The sequence below is a fragment of the Callithrix jacchus genome, chromosome 13 (genome assembly GCF_049354715.1).
Source record: "Callithrix jacchus isolate 240 chromosome 13, calJac240_pri, whole genome shotgun sequence".
Taxonomy (NCBI): domain Eukaryota; kingdom Metazoa; phylum Chordata; class Mammalia; order Primates; family Cebidae; genus Callithrix; species Callithrix jacchus.
The window spans coordinates 51,971,357-51,992,243 of NC_133514.1; the positions used below are offsets into that span (position 1 = coordinate 51,971,357).

The following is a 20,887-nucleotide window of genomic DNA, read 5'->3' on the forward strand; positions in this document are numbered from 1 at the left end:
GATCCTACCCAGAGGACGTGGTATTTTGCCAAGTGTGCAAAAAATGACCTGGACATCATATTTTTTATCAACTCTTGCTTTCAGCTTTTCATTTTCAATTATTTCTTTTCCTAAAAGCTGAGTACTAAAAGGAAAAAATGCTTAACTTAGCATAAAATGGAAGTCTGATTGTTGAGGGGGCTACCTAGGCGGAGTTACTGTAAACTGATTTTTTCTATAGTTGATTTATTAGGCCCAGATTTTCTTAGCCTATTTTAAGCCTGTTTCATCTGCTTGATTGAACTGAGCCCATCCAGCTGCTAAGATAGTCACAAAAATATGTGCCACCCACTAGTGCACTGCAAATTTGTAATAACCAGATAGTCATGGAGAAAAGATTTGGATTGCAGTATTTCTGATATTCATGGCATAAATACTCCTAACATGGATGATGCCAAGCTGTGAATGTGACGGCACTGAATGTGGAGTTGGGCAGAAATCCCAAGCAGCTGCTACAGCCACCAGCACATCATTCAGGAATGCCCCTGAGGGCCCAGCCTTGAAGATCTGTGACCTCCTGCACCCTGACTCAAGTCAACACGTGTAGGCACTAGTTTTCTGTAGCTTTCTCATCCCAGTGCTCTCCCTGAACTGCAAACTGAACCAGAGAAGAAAGCCTGGGGAGCTTCTGCCTAAGATCTGAAACGAAGAATGACTATTTCTCTAAGTAACAGCAGCCAGTTGGAGGGGGTATAGCTAAGTTAGAATAAGTGAAAGAACATAAAATCAAACCTCAGATTACAGCTCATCCATCACCTTTGGAAAAAAGAAAACACTGCTTACAAAAAAAACTTTCACTTTTTGTATAAACCCTTGCATTTTGACATTTATCTCCCTCCTCTTTATTTTCTTCATGGAATGTATGTGCACACAGCCTGATTATTTTCATTATCTGTCCCGTAGTATGCTACAAGATTTGTGTTCACTGCTGTATCCTACTGTCCATTACATATGAGGGCTCAATTGACATTTGTGGAATATTTTGAATGAGTGTCTTACTATTACCTGTCTCATGGATGTTATTAAATTAGGGGTCTGTTTTATTTCCAGCATTTTAACCCGAGGGTATAATACCTGACATTTAAGAGCAAAGCTAATTTAAATGACAGAAATAATCATGTGGAAATATGCAATGTTCTCAGGAATATGGTACTTGAAATCAAAATCTTGAAATGTGCAACAGATGGTAAGATTTTTCTATATACATCTAACAATACATTTAATATTTTATTATATATCATGGCATATATTTCTGTACTAAAAATGAAGAACTATAAACCACTGGGCCCTCCATATGACAAATAAACATTATAGTCTTTTGTCTGAACTTTGTGTTTGACATATATTCAGGAAAACAAGAAATAAGCTGCTATTGCAAGTTTAAACTAAATGTACTTCATGAGGGTTTCTTTTCCATAAAATTTTAACCATCAAAGTGTCTACGGGATTTCTTTATTTAATTTTAACAAGTGAACATTACTATTTGGCACACTCTTCTGGCAAGGTGGAGTCTGTAGTTAGTGTAAAGAAAGCCACAAGCTGTACAAAGCAATTGTAATGCCTTATAAAATGCCCCAAGGAACATAAAAGAAAAAATCTTCCCCTTATGGAAACTGAGAATGCTCCATTGAAATGCTTGCCAGGATTATATAAATAATGGCAAATAAAAAAAATGAAATTACCCTATTTTCTTCTTATTTCTCTCAAAAGAGAAATTTTTATGGGCAAAAGCGCGATTATTTCTTAAGACACCTTGTTGGTCGATTTTGCATGTGCTCATCTTCTCACGCCTCTTGCGTTCCTAGCACACATGTGGGGCCACAACATAGGAGCTCTTTTAACTTCTGCACAAATGACAGAATCCCCGACATTGGATTTATGTTCTCACGTGAATTTTTAAGGGACAACCTCATAAACACCACCAATCTGAATGTTATTATAAGCTTGGTACACTCTTTATGAAGGATTTAAGTTTAAATGAATGAGTTTCTTATGGATTTGACCTTAATACAAATTCTATGCTTTTCCCCTAAGATAATATTAGGGGAGTTTTGGCAAACAGACACTAAAAGGAAAAGTATATAATGCAACATGGATCAACTGAAACACCAAAAAACATAACAGTGTGCCAAAGTAAAAAGAGAAGCGACACTAACGTGTATTTATGTTCATTTTAAAATGCTTTTGCGAATGTTGTAAGGGTTGGGTGTGTGTGTTGAGACGGAGTGGAGAGCAGGGATTGGGCTGTGGTGACTTTAAACAATATATGCCCTCAGGCTCCTGAGCCATGCTTGTCTGGCAGTATTGTTCATTTAAACACTGGCTGAGAGCCTTCTAGTAGTGGTGACTACCGTTTATCTACTACCTACTTTGTGCCAGACACTGCTCAGATGCTTTGATTACATATCCTCATTGTAATTATGGGAAGAGTGTGTTGATCTTCATTTTAGAAATGCGTTGACTGACTCATAGACCTGCAGCACATGTCCTAATATGATATATGACCCATGGCAGGGAGGGAAGTGGGGATTCAAGCCAAATTAATTTTGCCACAAGAGTTGAATCACTGCCATCTGCCCTGCTGCGATTGCAGGTGCAGGTACTTCATTTATGGTTCTGAGAGAAAACTGACAGAGGGAGATGAGCATCATGGGTGTAATTTACTCAAAGTATATGCAATAGTATGCTACTCCGAGGAGGGAGAAAAGCTGTGTGTCATTGAAGCTACTGAAACTTTTTATATTTGAGGCCTAGAAAATAAGTACATGTGAAGCAAATATTAACTTACAAAGATATTGTGGCGTTTAATGGTCAAGACCGTCAAGGGTCCTTAGGGAAATTCTCTAACATGGCCTTGTGCACAAACACAGCTCTTTCCTCTGCTGCACTGGACCACATGCTGCTCATGCCTCATTGGGTCACTGAGACCCACCTTCGTTCCTGAAAGCACATCCCTGGAGGTGGGGTACACACTAGGAATTAGAACAATTTCAGTTTCTAGTGATTTGCCACTTATGAAATAATTTCCTAGAGATTTTTATCTCATCACATTTTTGTCTCATCATATCATGAAGTTCATATAAGAATGAGTAAGATGAAATCTTATGCAGGTGTCTTAGAATTTCATCTAAACCAGAGAACTGATCCATTATAGAAGCAGAGCGTAATAGCAGTCTGAAGTCAAGTTTAAGCAGTTTTCTGAGCAAATGTAATGCTTATGAGACGGTGCAGGCATCTCCCTATTCATCTAGCTTTGAAACCATTGAAATTATAGTTTTCAATGGAAATGTCTTCTGTAGTCAACCTGTATGAGAAGGAAACAGAAGACAAACAAATGGATATCAGAGGTTTATTTTTTAAAGGAGCTTTTAGAGCATATCATGGAGCCCATTCAAAGGCAGCTCAGAGTTTCAGAATTATACAACAAAGGTCTATTCTTCATAATGAAGAACATGACCGTACGCTTAAGTATTTTCTAAATTGTCTAAAACAGATGGCTTTATTTTGTACAGTTTTGGCATTCTGCATGTTATAGTTCCTTGAAAAGTATAATCTATGTATGGATTTTACAATAACTGAATTTATGCAAATATGCAGTCAGCATGCCTCTCCATGTACTCACAGCTCATGAGCCCTGCCTGAACTACCTGCCTGCCTGCCCATCCCCTGCTGCACATCTGGCCACAGGACAGTCTTCTCTGTTTTCTCTGCTCTCACAGTCCTTTGTTCATGCCATGCTCCTCTACCCGTGCTCAGGGTCTTCTCCTCGCTCAGCTACTAAGGAATTGTGAAATGTCTTTCCCTCTGGGTTGTCACCCTCTGGTCAGCCCCTGCTTTCTACTTTTTAGTTTATAAGGACGCCCAGGGGTCTTGTGTTAAAGGGCCACCTTGTATTTTGGCTTCACCTCATCTTCCAGTTTGTCTGTCTCAACTCCCACTAGCATTCTCATCCGTTTCCATCTCCGTTTTTTCCGGCTTTTTCAAAGAGAAGTCTGTCCTCATTTTCTTCCCTTCTCTATTTTCCATTTAGTTCACAACTCACTGCTCCGTTACAGTTATCTTTTCCCATAATTCTACTAAAATTTTTCTGATACACATCACCGATCTTCTCCAGAAGGCCTATGATGAACGGATCACCTCTAATCAAAGCTGATCTCTACTGAATTTGACTCCGTCTTTCTTAAAACTCCTCCTAGCACATTATCTGTTTGTTTCTTTGAGATGGAGTTTTACTCTTGTTGCCCAGGCTGGAGTGCAATGGCAGGATCTAGGTTTACTGCAACCTCCGCCTTTCAGGTTCAAGTGATTCTCCTGTCTCAACCTCCTTAGTAGCTAGGATTCCAGGTGTCCACCACCATGTCCAGCTATATTTGTATTTTTAGTAAAGACAGGGTTTCACCATGTTGGCTAGGCTGGTCTTGAATTCTTGACCTCAGGTGCTCCACCTGTCCCGGGCTCCCAAACTGCTGGGATTACAGGCGTGAGCCACCGTGCCTGGCCTGCACATTCTTATACCTCCTTTTGTTGTCTTAAGTAATCTCTCTTTCTTGATCTGTTCTTTAAATATTGTCAATTTCCCTTAGATTTTACCATTGGCCATCTTGTGTCTCTAAATACTCTTGCTGAAGTAGCAACAAAAAGAACACAAAACGTGAAGTCATGGAAACCTGGGTACGAATGAGTTGTAACAGCATGTTGACTATATTTTCAACAAAATTGCATGAAGTCTGTGTGTCTGAGTTTTCTCATCACATTTTATCAAACATCTAATTTTAATGTCACATACTACCCACTTTATATAAACATTTTATAATTATTGCATATTTAGTCTATTTCCAGTGTTCATATTGGATAATTGCCAGGAATTTTCAGTCCCTAACTGTTCCTATAACTTTTTACTGATGAATGCTGTATGTCCTAAAAGACACTGGGCTGTGGGGGTTGGCTTCCTTCTTTCTTTCTATGCTTCCCAGCGCACATATACACACTCTCTCTTACTGCCCCATTGCCCCATTGTTTCTGAGACTGGGACTAGATGTAGAAAAATATAGAAGTCAGGGGAAGGTAGGGTGATCATGATAATGGTAAAAGCAAAAGTCTGGCTTTCTCTGAAGGAGGCTTCTATGCAGGAAGGACACAGTTGCCCAGTTTCTATTTAGTGTGAATCTTGTGTTTCTGAATTAGGGGGAACATTGTGGGAAAAGAATGAAATATACTTGTGTCTTCTTTAAGGCTGGCTTGTTTGCTTGGTTTCCATGGGAGACATATGCATGCAACACTATAATTTGAGTTTTACGATTCAGTTAAATTGACCTACTAGTGAAAATTCCTTTAAGATTATATTTTCAAGACCTATAACATGCATGAAATCCTTTACGATTCTATTTTTAAGAATCTTAAAGAAATTTTTACTACTAGCTCAATTTACACTCTCTCTCTGTATGTGTGTGTGTGTGTGTGTGTGTGTGTGTGTCTCCTTTCTAGTGTATCGATGGCTACTTTACTGGGAAGTTGGTAGAGGAAGCGTTAGACTGCCAACCAGAACCAATCGTAAAGCAGGAATCTTGTAGTTGAGGATTATCCATTATTTGATGATGGAATTAATTATTTAGGATTCACGTTCCATTTTAGAGTAATATAGAAGTAATTTTTAAAAGAAACAATTTTAAGATGTTGCAGCACTCTTCAGGCATAGAGGAGAGTGTTGAAGCATGGATGTTTGTGAATAGACTTGCCCTAGTCACTACAAAGCATGAGTAGTGTGGCAGGGTCTTTTCAGCCTGACTGGCCAACCCAAAATGAGGGCATAGCACATGTGTTGAGATCATTCAATACCTTCTGAAGTTGAGATATTTAGATATTAAAAAATTCTTAAGGATTGAAAAAACAAATATAATATTTGTTTGCACTTACTGGGACAACAAAAGAAAATTGAAAACTGAAAAGCTAAAATGGTAGAAATTAATAATGATAAACATTCATCAGTTCTATTCGGGGAAGTTAATATATGAAATTTTGAACCTAAAGGGCAAATGTTTTGGCTGCAGATATGCCATATTTGGGATTAAAGGATTAAAGACAAACATCTAATAGACAGACAATGGACGTGAAGAGACAATTCACACAACACACATAAAATGTTAGAACTGCTGGCAAACCTAAGAAAATCTGTTTATTTTATTACTAATTATAAAAATATAAGTTACAATAAAATGTTTTATAAAAGATAAAAAAAATTTATAAAACTCAATTCAGTTAAGCACATATATTTGAATAAATATGAGGGTTAAAATTTTGATAGTGTTAATCAAAATTTTACATATACATATAATTATACTTCTAGGAATTTGCCTAAAGGAATGATTGAATGAATGTTCAAAGACATAGGTAAAGTTATTCATCACATTGTTATGTATAATAGCAAAAATGTAGATGTAAATTTACATATTAAATTTTGTCAAATTATGGAACATTATATCAGCATTAAAGTGATTACATGGCATATTTATAGACATAGGGTTAATTATACATTAATATATAATTAAAGCAGGATTCAAAATAGAGTGACCATATTTTATATGTGCTGGTCTTAGTGTGTGGGGTGTCGATGCAAAAATAAAAGATTTTTAGTATGTTCATGTTTTACAATGAGCTATGTTATTTTACAAATAAGAAAAAATATAAAGCTATTCATTTTGGAAAGCACGCTGTTGAACATATGTTGACAGTGAAACTGATGAATTCTGACTTTGGTTTTTTATGAAAGGACCACCCACCCTTTATACAAGATGATAAAATATTAAAACATTATGAAAAGAACCAACAAAGAATACATGGGATAAAACCCAAAATATAAATGTAACAGCAATTATCATCTATTTGAGGCGGTGCCATCTAGACCTTTATGATCAGATTAAGGGAAAATAAACATCGTAATGGTATTAGGTAGATGTGACAATGATATTTTAAAAAATAATGTAGGTCATTAAATATGAAAACTATTAATTAAGGGAAGGTAAATAATGTTTTTTCTTACCTCTGTCTTTTACAATTACTTTTAATCTGTTAATAATAAATCTCATGTGGGAAATAGAGCTTGGACAATTTTATAGAACTCACTGTTTAACCCAAAAGACTGAAATTACTCATTTGCTGAGAAAATTGTATTACTCGGGTACATACCATCCATTAGAGCAGCCATTTCTGGCATTAAACAGATTTCAGCTAAATTTCAACAGAAGATCATCTTAGTACTGGCAAAATAAAATGTTACTATTGGTTAATTGAGAAGAAAAATCTATTTATCTCTTAGAATTGCACATTATGTTCAATGCATGGTAAAAAAAAATCTTAGCTCCTTTGATTAGATATGAAAATCTTTCCCTCTAAAGAGTTAAAAAAAATAATGTAAATGAAGCTTTTGGCAGAAAAGTTATGTGTGGTGCAATTTCCTGATATTTTAGTTTCATCACCAATTTCTGTGCCAGGTCACATGTTCAGCTGCCTGGCAGCCCCTACAATATGTGAAAGATTTCCCTTTTTATAGGAATATGCTGGCAACAAACCACCACTTCCATGAATTATTAATTCTTTTGTGCTGATTATTTTAAAAAAGCAGAAGGGCAGGTCCACATTCAGGTGGCTCTCAGTGGCTGAGACATGCTTTGTGAAAAACTTGAATCAAATGAAAATTGCGCCTCCTTTGACCACCAGTTTTGCCACTACATTAGGTAACCTAGAGGGAAAACGAAGTTACTTTTTTCTGTAGTAAAAACTGACCAATGAATCCATTGAAAGAATGATTGGTAAAAGTAATCAATGAAGAAACATGATGACCACGTGAGTAGTGAATTTACAATAAGACAGAGATGTCTGCTTTTCCAGTGATGATGTTTATGAAAATATAAAATTGCTAAACTAAAGGAGCCTGTTAAAAACCCTTTCATGTTATGTTAAGGGAGGGGAAAGACCCAAGAGTAACTTGTCTAAGGAAATAAAGATGACCAGAAGCAGAGCTGGTATTATAATTCAGATGTCTGATTTCATGTAACGAGCAAAGCCCTGTGGTTTTAAACCACTATTACAGAAAACTTCGAAGAAATAAAAGATAATCACCATTGTTCCATCATCTGGGGAGAGTATATTGGTGAATGACCTTGTGTTTATGTATATTTGTACAGAACGAACTCCCCTGTGCTTGCAAAGTGTTAAACAAAATGAACACAGAATTCTTAGGGCCTGGATGGAAGGTCGTGTGCAAACAGATTTGATGGCAGAGAACTTCTATGGTCATTCACAGGCTTCCAGAATTAATCATCAGATACTAAAACTTTGTGGAATAAAAAAGATTTTTGTGTGTTTTTTAAAATTTCATATTATAATCAGATGGCAGGAGGCAGGAGATACATGGTAGGGAGAAGAACAAAAACAGGAATATGGAGAAGGAAGGGGAGACTAGAACAGTCCCCAAGATCAGACAATGCAATGAGAAAATAAGAACATTGGCCCTGGGGTCCTTAATCTCTAACCCTTGGTTTCCTCACCTGAAAGGGGACGTAATAATAGTACTAATTCATGGAGTATTCCAGAAGCTTAAATTAGCTAATGTATAGGAAGTTAGCATCTACTTGGTAAGAGATTAGTCAATGTAAACTGTTCTGTTGCTATGTTAATTTGGGGGAAACGCCACTCTTGATTTAAAATAGGATTAGCACTTTGGGAGGCCGGGGTGGGTGGATCACCAGGTGAAGAGATAGAGACCATTCTGGTCAACAAGTTGAAACCCCGTCTCTACTAAAAATAAAAAAATTAGCTGGGCATGGTGGTGTGCGCCTGTAGTCCCAGCTACTTGGGAGGCTGAGGCAGGAGAATTGCTTGAACCCAGGAGGCGGAGGTTGCAGTGAGGTGAGATCGTGCCATTGCACTCCAGTCTGGGTACCAACAGCAAAACTCCGTCTCAAAAAATAAATAAATAAATAAATAAATAATAAAATAAATAAAATAGGATTAAAGATGGCTGAACATACTTTCTTTAGTACCTAAAATTTGGATGTTCAAGGAATTGTTCTTATTTTCATTGTTCATATTGAGTGCTCTTTGAGATACAGGTATCAGAGCCCTGACTTAAAATGAGAATATGTGACACAGTTTATTTTTTCTTTCCTATAACTGGGAAGTGAGGGAAGGTGAGGGCATCCTGATGAGGGCACAGAGACAGATGGGGATGCTATGAGGAGTTACCTTCCTCTCTCCATCCCTGCTTCCCTCTGCACATGTGACCCGTTCTTCCCTCTTACACAGGCTGTTGCATGTGGCGGCAAACTTGGTCATGGTGAGCCTGGGTTTCTGACAGCTGAGGAGAGAGAGCTTCCTACCAGATAGGTGGAAAAACTGGCAGAGGTTCTATCTTGACCCCATGTAGCTGATCGTGGTGTAGCAATGTTATCAGAGAGGAGAGCAAATGGAAGCCACAGAGGTTGATACGTAGATAAGGTGGAAGAGGGAGGGTGAGAGGAGAATGGACAGGCAGAGCTGGTTCATTTGTAAAGGAGTGACGGCTGGCTTATTTATTGAGGTGGAAACATCCTACCTGGAAGGAGCTTAAAGGCTGGTTTGTCACCCTGGACTCACATGGTTGATATAGGACTTGCTCTAGAGCTGAATACCATGTAGTCTAAGGTTTCTTTATTTTATTTTATTTTATTTATTTTTAGTTTTATTTGTTTTTGAGACGGAGTCTCATCTTGTTGCCCAGGCTGGAGTGCAGTGATGCAATCTCTGCTCACCGCAACCTCTGCCAACCCGGTTCAAGCGATTTTCCTGTCTCAGCCTCCTGAGTAGCTAGGATTACAGGCATGTGCCATCTCACCTGACCAATTTTGTTTTTTTAGCAGAGATGGGGGTTTCTCCATGTTGGTTAGGCTGGGATCAAACCCCGACCTCAGATGATCTGCTCGCCTCGGCCTCCCAAAGTGCTGGGATTACAGGGGTGAGCCACTGTGCTCAGCCAGTTCAAGGTTTCTTCACTGTCTCTGCTGACTGGATATTGGATCTATAAAGGACAGTTTTGAAAGTGAAGAATCATAATTCATTATTTCTAACTACTTCATCTAATATTTGAAAGGAAAAAAATCCCTTCTGTAAATTACAGTTGGCCCTCCATATCCTAGGTTCTGCACTCATAAATTCAACTGATCTCAGATAAAAATTATTTGAAAAACCTTTTTGAAAAAAAATATAACAATAAAAACAATACAGAGGTAAAAAAACAAACAAACAGTACAATATACGGCCGGTCGCAGTGGCTCACGCCTGTAATCCCAGCACTTTGGGAGGCCGAGGCGGGTGGATCATGAGGTCAAGAGATCGAGACCATCCTGGTCAACATGGTGAAACCCCATCTCTACTAAAAATACAAAAAATTAGCTGGACATGGTGCCGCGTGCCTGTAATCCCAGCTACTCAGGGGGCTGAGGCAGGAGAATTTGCCTGAACCCAGGAGGCGGAGGTTGCCGTGAGCCGAGATGGCGCCATTGCACTCCAGCCTGGGTAACAAGAGCGAAACTCCGTCTCAAAAAAAAAAAAAAACAACTGTACAATATAACAACTATTTACATAGCATTTATATATATTACTAGGTATTATAAGTAATTTAGAGATCATTTGAAGTATACAGGAGATGCAAGGTTATATACAGATTCTACACCATTTTATATCAGGGACATGAGCACCTGCAGATTTTGGGGTTTAAGGGGTCCTAGAATTAATTCCCCGTGGATACCGTGAGATGACTGGACGTCCATTCTCTATGCTACATACTTTTATTTTAATTATTGTTGCTGTTTTGGTTTTCCTGAAAAATATAACATGTTTTAAACTTCTCTATATTATAAATCTCATTTTAAAAGTGTTAAATTAAGGAAGTCTGCCAGCTGCTTTTGTTTTCTCTACTTCTTTCCCTGCATTGGACTGCTTTGGCCAAAGTGAATAATATTACCTTACCATGTAAAGCATGGTTAATGGCTTTAAAAGAATTCCCCAGCAACTGAATAATGGGCTGCCAGAAATATTCTTGGTGCCAAAGGATCTGGATATGTCTGTTCCATTTATTGTGTGTTTCTTGTTTCATCGTGACTAAGTGTTCACAAAAGACATAAAAACCCAAACCTCTAGGGTATGTGGAGTTTGAGGGCAGAAACCATATTTTAATATATCTAGTCTCATACCTAGCATATTAAGATGGTTAGGGAAGTGTCCGTGACAAAAATGATGAGCCTGTGGTATGTCATGCTGAAATTACTAATGAAATTGATTTCTGGTGAATAGAAAGTAGTTTTGCCACTGCTGTTGTGCCTGGTTGAGTGGCCTAATGTTTATTCTCAGGAGTACTGAATGTCTTGCACCAATGAATATCTTTTGACTTGTTCTGCCTGTTTGAATAAGTTTACATTTCTCAGAAATAGGAAGGTTAAAAAAGCCTGACAATGTAGTATAGCAAAATCATTTACATTAAAACATTTACCTAAATAATAAATTGAACCTATTAAGAAAAAAAATTGAACCCATTAAAAATTTAAAAAATAGGAATAATACTGAAAAGATCTGAGAAAACAATGGAAATGCAGAAAAATGTAAAAGGTCCTTTGTTTCTTCCATGAAACAAGAGAAATCAAGACTAGCAACATCTCAACCTCCTCACTACCCAGCCCTTCCCTCACCCTGGGGACCATCCACACTTGCCCTGTTCTTGGCCATCTGGTTCTCAGTTTGGTAGGAGACTCTCATCTCTCCCACCTGGTAGTCTAGGCAGGCAACTGCCAGCGGCCTTGAGCACATTGTGGCTTCCACAGGTTATGTATTCTCTGCCAGTGTCTTAATTGCTAGGATTTCGGGGGCAGGATAATTGTCTGAGAATTACACATCATACACATGTATCAAAATATCACAATGTTCCCATAAATATGTGCAATTATTATGTGTGAATTAAAAATAACAATATGTTTAAAAGAATTCTTGAGAGAGTGATTCTTTATTGTTTTGCATGTGACTCACAGGACAGAAGACATTCACATGGGACCCACTCCCCTGGGCCAGGGGCCAAGAGAAATTCCTGCGCTAGTTAGCTGAAAGTCTGTTCTTTTTTTTGTTTTTGTTTTTGTTTTTAACTTCTACTCAGCAAATCATATTGGAATTCAGCCATAAAAGAGTGACCTCATCTCAGAATATAAGCCTGAATCTGCTTAAAGTGTGTGTGTGTGTGTGTGTGTGTCCTATCCATGTCTGAAATTTAGTGCTTAATTATTTATAAAAATTATTTAAAACACTCCATCATGACCAACTAGTCTGAACCCAGGTCCCCTGGGAAAACACCGTGATCATGCTATCTTGGGACTAGTTCAGTCCTTAGAGAAGGATGGAGAATTGGCATTAGAGCCTCCTACTCCTCTTGAGGAAGTCTGATGTTGAGGAGACACTGAGTGGCCATTGAAGATACAGCCTTTGAGGCAGAGTTATCAAAAAAATAAACTAAGCATGGTATGAGTTTATTTTTACTTTAGGAGAAGAAGTCAGGTAGCTGTTTAGCTGCCTTTTAGCTGGGGACTCAGTGCCGAACCCATCATTTCTTGTTTATAGAAGTAACTCTAACAGAAAGGCAGTAATTATCAGTAACTATTTGCTGTGATTATCAAGCAACTAGTCCACAACACAATTTATGAATTTAGTGCTAGGTGGGTAGTTACCTGCTGTAGTTAGTGAAATCAAAATATGTTTACTGTTGACTAAACATCAGGAAAATGTAAAAAAAAAAAGATGGATTAGCACAAATCTTTAATTTTGGTAAATGCAGAATTTTCGTTATGCTTTTTAAATTTAATTAATCCATATTTAATTATATTTAATTAATTTATATTTAAATAATTTATTAAAAATTAGCACTTTTCCTTATGTCAAGTACTCAGAAAATTATTATATGCATATGATTTAGGGAAGTATGGTTACATAGAAAACTTGTATAACACCTTTTTTATACCCAGCTGTCCCTCTCTTGTGGATTTGGATATACTGTTCTTGATATCAGTTGGAATAGCATTTTTGTGTTCTTCTGATTTAACATGTTTAGCTAAAAAAAGAGAGAAAATATGAATTCTGTGCTTCAACACTGGTAAGATAAAGGCATGGTGTGTGATGTGTTAGAACTTCAGAGTGTCACCTGGCTTTCTGGATTGCTCCAGAAAATTGAAAGTTGAGTTTTAGAATGTATAGCTGTTTTTGCTTAACAGAGACTTCTACTCAGATTCTTCTGAATAGGACACACTTAGTTTTTTAGAGAATGCTTGGAGTGGCCTACTACTTTACCAGAGGGGTTGGCATGGAGAGTTCTGTCACACTGCAGATTTTGTTGTTGCTGCTGTTTTGTTTCTTCGAAATGGAGTTTTGCTTTTGTCACCCAGGTGGAGTGCAGTGGTGCAGTCTTGACTCACTGCAACCTCTGTCTCCCAGGTTCAAGTGATTCTCCTGCTCCAGCCTACCAAGAGCTGGGATTACAGGCACACACCACCATGCTTGGCTAATTTTAGTGTTTTTAGTCGAGATGGGGTTTTGCCATGTTGGCCAGGCTGGTCTTGAACTCCTGACCTCAGGTGATCTGCCTGCCTTTGCCTCACAGAATGCTGGGATTACAAGTGTGAGCCACTGTGCCCGGCCACATTGCAGGTTTTATGCACTTAAAACCCTATGTGGCCAGGCGCAGTGGCTCACGCCTGTAATCCCAGCACTTTGGGAAGCCATGGTGGATGGATCACAAGGTCAGGAGTTCAAGCCAGCCTGATCAACATGGTGAAACCCTATCTCTACCAAAAATACAAAAAATTAGCCGAGTGTGGTGGCAGACACCTGTGATCCCAGCTACTTGGGAGGATGAGGCAGGAGAATTGCTTGAACCTGGGAGGCAGAGGTTGCAGTGAGCTGAGATCACACCATAGCGCTCCAGCCTGGGCGACAAAGCAGTACTCTGTCTCAAAAAAACCAAAAATAACAGCAACACCAAAAAATCTTATGTGGACTAAACTTCTGTATATGCTGAATTTTACTAAATTATCTATACTCTATAAAGTCCATCTGAGACTGGGGGTGGGGAGTAATGCATTTGAGGAAAAACCAGTCATCCTACCTAAACATAAAACCATATATCTTGCATGTGTGTGGAAAAGCTGGACAAAACTATATGAGTCCTTGATGTGCACTAATTATGTTTCTCCCTTCCATTACAGGCTCAACATGGGAAAAGACATTTCGGCAGATTGGCTTTGAAAGGTAAGCAATGGTTAGCATGCCTCCATTTTAGTTACTCTTGTCCCAATTTATTCTAAGTAATTTATTGATTATAAATCAATAGTCCTGTCACAACCCTCTCGGTAACTGTATGACCTTGATTAAGTCATCATTTTGCCCTCTAAGCCTCAGTTTCTTTGTAGAGCATTACTTTAAAGCCTTGCCTGCACACAGAGTAGAAATAAAGATGGAATGGAGCAATTAACGTGAAAATGCTTCTTGAACTATAAAACAGTAAACAAGGTAAGTTGGTAATTAGAGAATCCCAGGAAATGGTAGACTCTCTCCTAGCTTTTCACTTCATATATCATAATCAATTCTACAGTTTTAGTAAAGTTTATATTTGTATTGATGTCTTCCCAACTATTGAAATTGTTAGATTTTATTAGCCGTAAGTGAAAATCTAAGATGATGTTGTTCTTAGCTAAAAGCATCTCTACACCAGCATCTCCCCAAAAGAAACAAAAATAGATTCATTATAACATCAGAAAATGCGCTGGTAGGTCAATACAGTTTCTTTTCTTTTTTCCTTTTTTTTTTTTTTTTAGACAGAGACTTGCTCTGTCACCCAGGCTGGAGTGCAGTGGCATGATCTTGGCTCACTGCAACCTCCACCTCCTGGATTCAAGCAATTGTCTTGCCTCAGCCTCCCAAGTAGCTGGGATCTCAGGTGCCCACCACCATACCCAGCTAATTTTTGTATTTTTAGTAGAGATGGGGTTTCACTCTGTTGCTGAGACTGGTCTTCAACTCCTGACCTCAGGTGATCCACCCACCTCCGCTTCCCAAAGTGCTGGGATTACAGGCATGAGCCATCGCACATGGCCGGTCAATGCAGTTTTTAAACTACCTGCCCTTGGCATTGAATGGCAACATTTTGGACAGGTTTCTACCACTGGCATTTAGCATCTGGTAGAAAGCATAAAACGTTAAATGTAGATAGAGCTATTAAAGAAAAAAGTCATTTTAATTTTATTTTACTCTCACATAGGTTTTGACTAGTCCTATTATCATACTGAAAATGTGTTTTTTTTCTGTATGGATCAAGCTGACAGAGCACTTAAAGCATATAAAGGAAATAATAAAACACTTGAAAATGCATTATTTCTCCTGTAGCAATAGTGAGTAGCACATCACAGACTCACTGTGATAGCACTTTCTTTGCCATTTGTTAATTGATTCAAAGATGATTTATTTCTCTACCTACACTTCCAGTCACATCAGCACCATCATTGTTTGCTATCACAGTAAGTGCTCATAATAATTAAGGTATTGCAGGAAGTTGATTTGGGATGCTCAGATCCCACAGACCAACTTAAAACAAAGAATGGAAAGTCATTCATGGCTTCAGTTCCATGCGAAATCTTTTTCCAAAGCATCTGTCCCTTGATCCTTCTTTCATATTATCAAACATCTTTTTTTTTTTAATCAACGATAGGCTTTATTGTGTTTGCTAAATCCAGAATTATTTGGAGTGAAATGCATATTATTTTTATTTTGTTATTTTGTTTATTTATTTATTTATATTTAAATTGCATTTTAGGTTTTGGGGTACATGTACAGAACATGCAAGACAGTTGCATAGGTACACACATGGCAGTGTGTTTTGCTGCCTTCCTCCGCTTCACCCACATTTGGCATTTCTCCCCAGGCTATCCCTCCTCAGCTCCCCACCCTGGGCTGGCCCTCCCCTATTCCCCCCAATAGACCCCAGAGTTTAGTACTCCCCTCCCTGTGTCCATGTGTTCTCATTTTTCATCACCCGCCTATGAGTGAGAATATACGGTATTTCATTTTCTGTTCTTGTGTCAGTTTGCTGAGAATTATGTTCTGCAGATTCATCCATGTTCCTACAAATGACAAGAACTCATCATTTTTGATTGCTGCATAATATTCGACAGTGTATATGTGCCACATTTTCCCAATCCAGTCTATCATTGATGGGCATTTGGGTTGGTTCCAGGTCTTTGCTATTGTAAACAGTGCTGCAATGAACATTCGTGTGCATGTGTCCTTATAGTAGAACAATTTATAGTCCTTTGGATATATACCCAGTAATGGGATTCCTGGGTCAAATGGAATTTCTATTTCTAAGGCCTTGAGGAATCGCTACACTGTCTTCCACAATGGTTGAACTAATTTACACTCCCACCAACAGTGTAAAAGTGTTCCTTTTTCTCCACATCCTCTCCAGCATCTGTTGTCTCCAGATTTTTTAATGATCACCATTCTAACTGAAGTGAGATGGTATCTCAATGTGGTTTTGATTTGCATCTCTCTGATGACCAGTGACGATGAGCATTTTTTCATATGTTTGTTGGCCTCATGTATGTCTTCTTTTGTAAAGTGTCTGTTCATATCCTTTGCCCATTTTTGAATGGGCTTGTTTGTTTTTTTCCTGTAAATCTGTTTGAGTTCTTTTAAATTCTGGATAGCAGCCCTTTGTCAGATGGGTAAACTGCAAAGATTTTTTCCCATTCTGTTGGTTGTCAATTCACTCTAGTGACTGTTCCTTTTGCATGCAGAAGCTGTGGAGTTTGCTTAGGTCCCAGTTGTCTATTTTGGCTTTTGTTGCCAATGCTTTTGGTGTTTTGGTTATGAAGTCCTTGCCTACTGCTATGTCCTGAATGGTTTTGCCAAGATTTTCTTCTAGGGTTTTTATGGTGCCAGGTCTTATGTTTAAGTCTTTAATCCATCTGGAGTTAATTTTAGTGTAAGGTATCAGGAAGGGGTTCAGTTTCTGCTTTGTGCACATGGCTAGCCAGTTTTCCCAACACCATTTATTAAACAGGGAATCCTTTCCCCATTGCTTGTTTTTGTCAGGTTTATCAAAGATTGTATGGTTATAGATATGTTGTGTTGCCTCCGATGCCTCTGTTCTGTTCCATTGGTCTATATCTCTGTTTTGGTACCAGTACCATGCTGTTTTGATTACTGTAACCTTGTAGTATAGTTTGATATCTGGTAGTGTGATGCCCCCCACTGTGTTCTTTTTGCTTAGAATTGACTTGGCTATGCAGGCTCTCTTTTGGTTACATATGAAGTTCATGGCAGTTTTTTCCAGTTCTGTGAGGAAAGTCAGTGGTAGCTTGATGGGGATAGCATTGATTCTGTAAAATACTTTCGGCAGTATAGCCATTTTCACGATATTAATTCTTCCTAACCATGAACATGGAATGTTTCTCCATCTGTTTGTGTCCTCTCTTATTTCATTGAGCAGTGTTTTGTAGTTTTCCTTGACGAGGTCCCTTACGTTCCTTGTGAGTTGTATTCCTAGGTATTTTATTCTTTTTGTAGCAATTGTGAATGGCAGTTCGTTCTTGATTTGGCTCTCTTTAAGTCTCTTGTTGGTGTATAGGAATGCTTGTGATTTTTGCACATTGATTTTATATCCTGAGACTTTGCTGAAGTTGCTTATCAGTTTCAGGAGTTTTTGGGCTGAGGCGATGGGGTCTTCTAGGCATACTATCATGTCGTCTGCAAATAGAGACAATTTGGCTTCCACTTTTCCTATTTGAATACCCTTTATTTCTCTTTCTTGCCTGATTGCTCTGGCTAGAACTTCCAGTACAATATTGAATAGGAGTGGTGAGAGAGGGCATCCTTGTCTAATGCTGGATTTCAAAGGGAATGCTTCCAGTTTTTGCCCATTCAGTATGATGTTGGCTGTTGGTTTGTTGTAAATAGCTTTTATTACTTTGAGATACGTTCCATCGATACTGAGTTTATTGAGGGTTTTTAGCATAAAGGGCTGTTGAATTCTGTCAAATCTCTTCTCTGCGTCAATTGAGATAATCATGTGGTTTTTGTTTTTGGTTCTGTTTATGTGGTGAATTATGTTTATAGACTTGTGTATGTTCAACCAGCCTTGCATCCCTGGGATGAATCCTACTTGATCATGATAGATAAGTTTTTTGATGTGCTGCTGCAATCGGCTTGCCAGTATTTTATTGAAAATTTTTGCATCTATGTTCATCACGGGTATTGGCCTGAAGTTTTCTTTTCTTGTTGGTTCTCTGCCGGGTTTTGGTAACAGGATGATTTTGGTCTCATAAAATGATTTGGGAAGGATTCCCTTTTTTTGGATTATTTGGAATAGTTTCAGAAGAAATGGTACCAGCTCCTCTTTGTGTGTCTGTTAGAATTCGGCTGTGAACCCATCTGGACCTGGGCATTTATTGTGTGGTAGGCTCTTAATTGCTGCTTCAACTTCAGATCTTGTTATTGGTCTATTCATAGTTTCGGCTTCCTCCTGGCTTAGGTTTGGGAGGACACAGATGTCCAGGAATTTATCCATTTCTTCCAGGTTTACTAGTTTATGTGCATAGAGTTGTTTGTAATATTCTCTAATCATGATTTAAATTTCTTTGGACTCTTTGGTGATTTCCCCTTTATCATTTTTTATTGCATCTCTTTGGTTGTTCTCTCTTTTCTTTTTTATCAGTCTGGCTAGTGGTCTATTTTGTTGATCTTTTCAAAAAACCAGCTCTTGGATTTATTGATTTCTTGAAGGGTTTTTCGTGTCTCTACCTCCTTCAGTTCTGCTCTGATCTTATTTATTTTTTGTCTTCTGCTAGGTTTTGAGTTTTTTTGATCTTGCTCCTCTAGCTCTTTCAATTTTGGTGATAGGGTGTCAATTTTGGATCTCTCCGCTCTTCTCATGTGGGCACTTATTGCTATATATTTTCCTCTAGAGACTGCTTTAAATGTGTCCCAGAGATTCTGGTATGTTGTGTCTTCGTTCTCCCTGGTTTCGAAGAACTTCTTTATTTCTGCCTTCAGTTCATTGTTTATCCAGTCAACATTCAAGAGCCTGTTGTTCAGTTTTCATGATGCTGTGCGGTTCTGGGTTATTTTCTGAATTCTGAGTTCTGACTTGATTGCACTATGGTCTGAGAGACTGTTTGTTATGATTTCAGTTGTTTTGCATTTGCTGAGGAGTGCTTTACTTCCAATTATGTGGTCAATTTTTGAGTAGGTGTGATGTGGTGCTGAGAAGAATGTATATTCTGTGGATTTGGGGTGGAGAGTTCTGTAAATGTCTATCAGATTTGCTTGTTCCAGGTCTGAGTTCAAGCCCTGGATATCCTTGTTAATTTTCTGTCTGGTTGATCTGTCTAATATTGACAGTGGAGTGTTAAAGTCTCCCACTATTATTGTGTGAGAGTCGAAGTCTCTTTGTAAGCCATTAAGAACTTGCCTTATATATCTGGGTGCTCCTGTATTGGGTACATATATATTTAGGATCGTTTGATCTTCTTGTTGTATCGATCCTTTTACCATTATGTAGTGACCTTCTTTGTCTCTTTTGATCTTTGTTGCTTTAAAGTCTATTTTATCAGAGATGAGAATTGCAACTCCTGCTTTTTTTTGCTCTTCATTTGCTTGGTAAATCTTCCTCTATCCCTTTATTTTGAGCCTGTGTACATCCTTGCATGTGAGATGGGTTTCCTGGATACAGCACACTGATGGGTTTTGGTTTTTTATCCAATTTGCCAGTCTGTGTCTTTTGATTGGTGCATTTAGCCCATTTACATTTAGGGTTAATATTGTTATGTGTGAATTTGATCCTGCCATTTTGATGCTAGCTGGCTGTTTTTCCTGTTAGTTGCTGTAGAGTCTTCATTTTGTTCATGCTCTTTAGCATTTAGTGTGTTTTTGGAATGGCTGGTACTGGTTGTTCCTTTCTATGTGTAGTGCCTTTTTCAGGAGCTCTTGTAAAGCAGGCCTGGTGGTGACAAAATCTCTGAGTTCTTGCTTGTTCACAAAGGATTTTAGTTTTCCTTCACTTCTGAAGCTCAGTTTGGCTGGATATGTAATTCGGATTGAAAGTTCTTTTCTTTAAGGATGTTGAATATTGGCCCCCACTCTCTTCTGGCCTGTAGAGTTTCTGCCGAGAGATCTGCTGTGAGTCTGATGGGCTTCCCTTTGTGGGTGACCCGACCCTTCTCTCTGGCTGCCCTTAGTATTTTCTCCTTCATTTCAACCCTGGTGAATCTGACAATTATGTGCCTTGGGGTTGCTCTTCTCGTGGAGTATCTTTGTGGTGTTCTCTGTATTTCCTGCTTTGAGTTTTGGCCTGCCCTGCTAGGATGGGGAAGTTTTTCTGGATAATATCCTGAAGAGTATTTTCCAGCTTAAATTCGTTCTCTTCGTCACCTTCTGGTACACCTATCAAATGTAGGTTAGGTCTCTTCACGTAGTCCCACATTTCTTGGAGACTTTGTTCATTCCTTATTTCGTTTTTTTCTCTAATCTTGATTTCTCGTTTTATTTCATTGAGTTGATCTTCAACTTCTGATATTCTTTCTTCTGCTTTGTCTATTCAGCTCTTGAAACTTGTGCATGCTTCACAAAGTTCTCATGTTGTTTTTTTTAGTTCCTTCAGTTCATTAATATTCCTCTCTAAGTTATCCATTCTTGTTATCATTTCCTTGAATCTTTTTCAAGGTTCTTAGTTTCTTTGCATTGATTCAGAACATGTTCTTTTACCTCACAGAAGTTTCTCATTACCTAC

The 20,887-nt window shown here is 38.3% G+C and overlaps 1 protein-coding gene across 6 annotated transcripts in view; it reads left to right on the plus strand.

Annotated features, from left to right (window-relative positions):
• PIEZO2 (piezo type mechanosensitive ion channel component 2) overlaps window positions 1-20,887 on the plus strand; it is a 493,339-nt gene that overhangs the window by 228,794 nt on the left and 243,658 nt on the right. For all 6 annotated transcript variants that reach the window (XM_003734614.7, XM_054243960.2, XM_054243956.2 and 3 more), the window contains exon 4: window positions 14,310-14,352. In XM_003734614.7, coding sequence (XP_003734662.3) covers window positions 14,310-14,352 — 43 coding nt within the window. The remainder of the gene's footprint in view (window positions 1-14,309; window positions 14,353-20,887) is intronic.